The 4,965-nt window shown below is 42.4% G+C and overlaps 1 protein-coding gene across 1 annotated transcript; it reads left to right on the top strand.

The window, feature by feature from the left end:
* Positions 1-3,553: 3,553 nt before the first annotated feature.
* Positions 3,554-4,501, top strand: LOC127051672 (olfactory receptor 52K2-like). Its single transcript, XM_050954329.1, has one exon. The coding sequence runs from the start codon at positions 3,554-3,556 to the stop codon at positions 4,499-4,501; it is 948 nt and encodes a 315-aa protein (XP_050810286.1).
* Positions 4,502-4,965: the final 464 nt, after the last annotated feature.

Below are 4,965 nucleotides of genomic sequence, written 5' to 3'. Positions count from 1 at the left end.
TCATTCAAGAAGTCTGCTGAAATGTTATGCCTGAAACTAAAAAAAAAATAATAATTTCAGAACAAACTCCAAAAACTTGGCAAATTTATAAGCAGCTGGAAATGAGGTCTTCTAATGGAAGGAGTCAGACGGCTTTAACTACAGTTGATGCCAGCAGGACCACCTATAATGGCCAATCCATTTGTCAATCCCATTCTTCTATTCTCTTCGTTCCAATAATGTTGGTAGCAAGGAGTTCTACAGGCAAAATAGAAATTATGGTAGCAATTTTCTTTTCTCAATCTTATATGTTCAGACTTTCAATTTAACTAAATGTTCCCTTGTTCATGTTATGAAACACATTAAATATAAATGCCTGATCTACTTTCTTTATCAATAGATCCATAGGGTTTAATATCAGAAGAGACCAGTTGACAATCCAGTCTGACCACCTGTAAAACACAGGCCCATTAAATTTCACTCAGTTACCTCTGAATTGATCCGAAAGACATGTGTGTGACTAAGGCCGGGTTTACACTAGGATTTTACATCATAGAACGATAGAACCATAGAGTTATAACGGAACACAAAGGACAGCTAGTCTATCCCGCGACAAGATACAGGATCGGTTTTGTGTTAGTCATCTAAGACCGATGGCCATTCACACAACTTTTGAAAACCTCCACAGAAGGAGCTTCCATGACTTCCCTGGGAGTCTGTTCCATTGGCCTCCTGTAGCTAAAGTAAGGAAGATTTTCCTGAAATTTAATTTAAATCTGCTAGGCTGGAATTTTAACCCATTGCCTCTTGTTCTGCCCCTCCGTGGTAAGACAGAAAAACTTTCCTCCACCTTTTTGTGGCAGCCTTTCAAGTGTTTGAAGACCATTATGATGTCCCCCATTAATCTCCTCTTTTCCAAATAAACATACTGGTTCCTTTGGCTTGCTCATACAGCTTGCATTCCATCCCTTGTATAACATTTGTTACTTGTCTATGGATCCTTTCCAGGTTCTCTACATCCTTTCTGTGAATTGGATACATAACTCCAGCTGAGACCTAACCCACACCGACTTCTGCTAATATAACCCAACGTTGCATTTGCATTTTTTGAAACATTTTTCCTTATGTGCAACCTAAACCTCCCTTGCTGCAATTTAAGTTCGCTGCTTCTTGTCTTCTCTCAGAGGTTAAGGTGAACATTTTTTCTACCTCTTTGTAAAAACTTTTTAGGTATTTGAAAACTGTTATTATTTCCCTCTCAGTCTTCTCCTTTCATGATCACTTTCCCCCAAGTTGCCTTCCACCTTCAAATTCTCAACCAGTTCCTCCTTATATGTCAAAATCAAGTCTAGAACAGCCTCTCTCCTAGTAGGTTTCTCCAGCATCTGGAACAAAAAATTCTCTCCAGTACATTCCAAGAACTTACTGGATAATCTGTGTGCTGGTGTAGACAACATGAGATGAATTCTTCCATCGACCTAGCTACCACCTCTCTGGGATTACCTGTGCTGAGGGGAGAACCCTTCCATCTGTGTAAGTAGTGTCTATATTGAAGCATTATGGCAGCACGACTTGCATTTTAAGTGTAAACAACCCTTCAAGGAGATCTTCCAAAAAACAACATCCAGTCTGGATCTGCCAACATGGGGAATTGGAGAATCCAACACTTCCCTTCTCAGTGAGTCCCAATGATTAATCACTATCAGTGCTAAATATTTGGCCCTAATTTCAAGCTGTAATTTACCTGTCTTCAGCTTCCAACCCTTTGGTCTCGCTCAGCCTTTATCTGGTGATTACAGAGCCTGTTATTAGCCATGATTTTCTCCCCGTGAAAGTCTCTGCTTGATAATCTTTTTGATAAGTTAAGAGATCTATACCTTCAAGTCTAACAATCCATCATTTTCTCTATCCTCCAATCGTTTTTGTGACTCTTTTCTGCACTGTCTCCAAGTTTTCAACATCTTTTTTCAAATGTGGGCCCCAGAACTGGATGCAGTTTATTCCCCCAATCCCACGTGCAGAGGTTAAATCCTTTCCCTGCGCCAACTCACCAGCTTAGTATTTTCCACTATTAAATCAAAGGCCTCTGAGAAATCAAGGTTTGTTCAATCAGGGCTGTTCGCTTGATCCCCCAAATGTGAACCCTTGATCAACCAATGTGCAATCTCATGAAAGGATGAAAACAGGTTTCTTCAACAAGATCTGTTCTGCATAAACCCTGTTAGCGACTGGCATTACTTACAGTTCTAGACTTTTTTTACCTAATCTTATATCCATTTTTCCATTGTTTCTTAACCTTGTCAATCTTTTTACATATAAAAAAACCCCCTATCCTTTCATATTTCAATATTTTACACTTAACACAGGAATTGACATAAACTCTTTCGAGGATTTCTCTTGTTCTCAATATACTTAACAAACTCCTTTTTGTGATCCATAGCCCTGCAAACATGGAGTTTTCCCTGATGTCTTAACGTTCCTTATCAATTTTCCTAACTTCTGATTTCTATTGCTGGCCAGCTATTTTCCTTTTTTTTCTCTTTCTTACATATTGCTTCCCTCCCTCTAATTGTTGCCTTCACTTTACCAAAAGTTGTTCACTTTGTTGACTCTGGAATTGTGATTTTTCTCATATCTAATAAAATGTTATCAAAGAATTACCAATATTCATTCATATTTTTCTGTCTAAATTTTTCTTCCCAATCAGTTTTGCTGTCAATTTTCTTCATCTTTAAGGAATTAGTCCTCTTGGAGCACTAAGTGTCTATCGACAGTACTGCTTGGGAACTGTCCATTTGAATATAAATCAGTTTCCTTTTCTATTTTCCTCTCCTCTATCATATGCTCTCCTCTTTGTCCCTTGTATCAACTAAAGTGTCCCAGACTTTTCTATCCTTAATAGAGACTGGGTGACTAAAACTGAGCACATTTCTGAACATCTTATGCTTCATCCCATATCTTGGGGATCTGAACATTATTTTGTCTTGTCCACTGCTGCGAATGAGCAGGTGCTTCTCTTCAGCTGCTATCACTGGGGCCCAGGTCCTTCCCCTGAGGGATGTTCTAGCTGGGATGTTTCTCCCAGCACATGTCTTCCTAAAAGGTTGTTTTTCTCCCCTCTCTGATTTCAAGCAATTGGTTGAACGGGGAACTCCCTTCAGTATGGACTCCCTATCAAGGCTGTCATTGCATTAAGGAACAATGATGGATGACCACTAACCACACTTGTGTTTCCTGCTGGTGCCTCTGAAGGTTCCCCCACCACAAAGTGTAGGAATTATTAATGCAGGGAGCACAGTACAAACATGGAATTGGATTTAGTAGGGTCATTGTTCACAGTTATTCTCTCTGAATAATGAAAATGTCATTTTTCAGTGTGTAAAGAGCGATCAGTCTGCTTCTCCCATGAGAACAGCCTCCACTACTGCATGCAGTGTCTCAAATTAACTTTGTCTCTCCCTGCAGCATTTCTACTGTGACCATCTACTGGGAACACACAGAAAGTCAGGGGAATGTATGGCAAATGCAGGAGACACCCTTATGCCTCAAAGTTGGACACAATCTTCCCTACGCCATGTCAGAATCTAACAAAACCGACTTCACCAACCCCTCCACCTTCATCCTACTTGGCATTCCTGGCCTAGAGGCAGCCCACATCTGGATCTCCATTCCCTTCTGTGTTATGTACGCCATAGCCGTGTTGGGGAACTTCACCATCCTGTTCATTGTGAAGAGGGAGCCCAGCCTCCATGTGCCCATGTTCTATTTCCTCTGCATGCTGGCTGTCATTGACCTGGTCATGTCCGCATTCACCCTACCAAAAATGCTGAGCATCTTCTGGTTCAATTCCAGGGAAATCAGTTTCAGTGCCTGCCTCACCCAGATATATTTTGTTCACTCCCTATCAGGGATGGAGTCTGGAATCCTCGTGGCCATGGCTTTTGATCGCTATGTGGCCATCTGCAATCCTCTGGGATATTCCACGACCCTGACAAACTCTGTTGTGGCCAAGATAGGCCTGGCCGTGGTGCTGCGCAGTGGCATACTCACATTGCCCTATCCCTTCCTGGTCAGGCAGTGGCAATATTGCAGAACCAACATCATCCCACACTTTTATTGTCATCAGATAGCAGTGGTGAAACTGGCCTGCACTGACATCCGCATTAGTACTTACTATAGCCTGTTTGATCTTGTCTTTATGATCGGAATGGATGGATGTTTTATCGCCGTGTCCTATATTCAGATCCTCCGGGCCATCTTCCGCCTCCCCACAAAGGATGCCTGGCTCAAAACTTTTGGGACCTGCATCTCTCATCTTTGTGCCATCTCTGCTTTGTACGTCACAGATTTATTATCCTCCCTCATGTTACAATTTGGCCACAATGTGCCACTGCATTTCCTCGTTCTCATTAGTGGTGCGTACCACATTGTGCCTCCTGTGCTACACCCCATCGTTTACGGTCTGAGGACCGAACAGATCTGGGGCAGGCTGCTCCAGCTCTTTACTCATAAAGAGACCTAAATGTTTTCTCCCTGTGCTCTCAGATTGAGCTCTGTGCAGAGCTGGCTGGTCCATGATGCTGGGTCCTCTTCCCTGAATCACTTCCTGGACAGACTGAAAGACATTAAACCCTGTCCTGTCCTTACTGTGCTGTGTCAATGTAATGAACTGGGGAATCAGTCTATGTACACTACACTGGGTGGCCACCTTTCTAATTCCTGGTAGCTGGATCCCTGAAATTGCAATCTTGCTTCAGCTCTTCTGTCAATCCTGAACACTGCTGCGTGTCTTCTCCCCAAGGGCCACTGCATCTCTTGTTCCTCTCTTCCCCTCTCCTTGTCAGCTGCGATCCAGTCATCTCTAAAACCAATATGTTCTCATATCTTATGGCAAGTCATAAGAACATCAGAACGGACATAATGGGTCAGATCAAAGGTCCATCTAGCCCAGAATCCTGTCCACTTACAGTGGCCAATACCAGGTGC

The sequence above is a fragment of the Gopherus flavomarginatus genome, chromosome 1 (genome assembly GCF_025201925.1).
Source record: "Gopherus flavomarginatus isolate rGopFla2 chromosome 1, rGopFla2.mat.asm, whole genome shotgun sequence".
Taxonomy (NCBI): Eukaryota; Metazoa; Chordata; order Testudines; family Testudinidae; genus Gopherus; species Gopherus flavomarginatus.
This window is presented reverse-complemented; position numbering and strand designations above follow the sequence as displayed.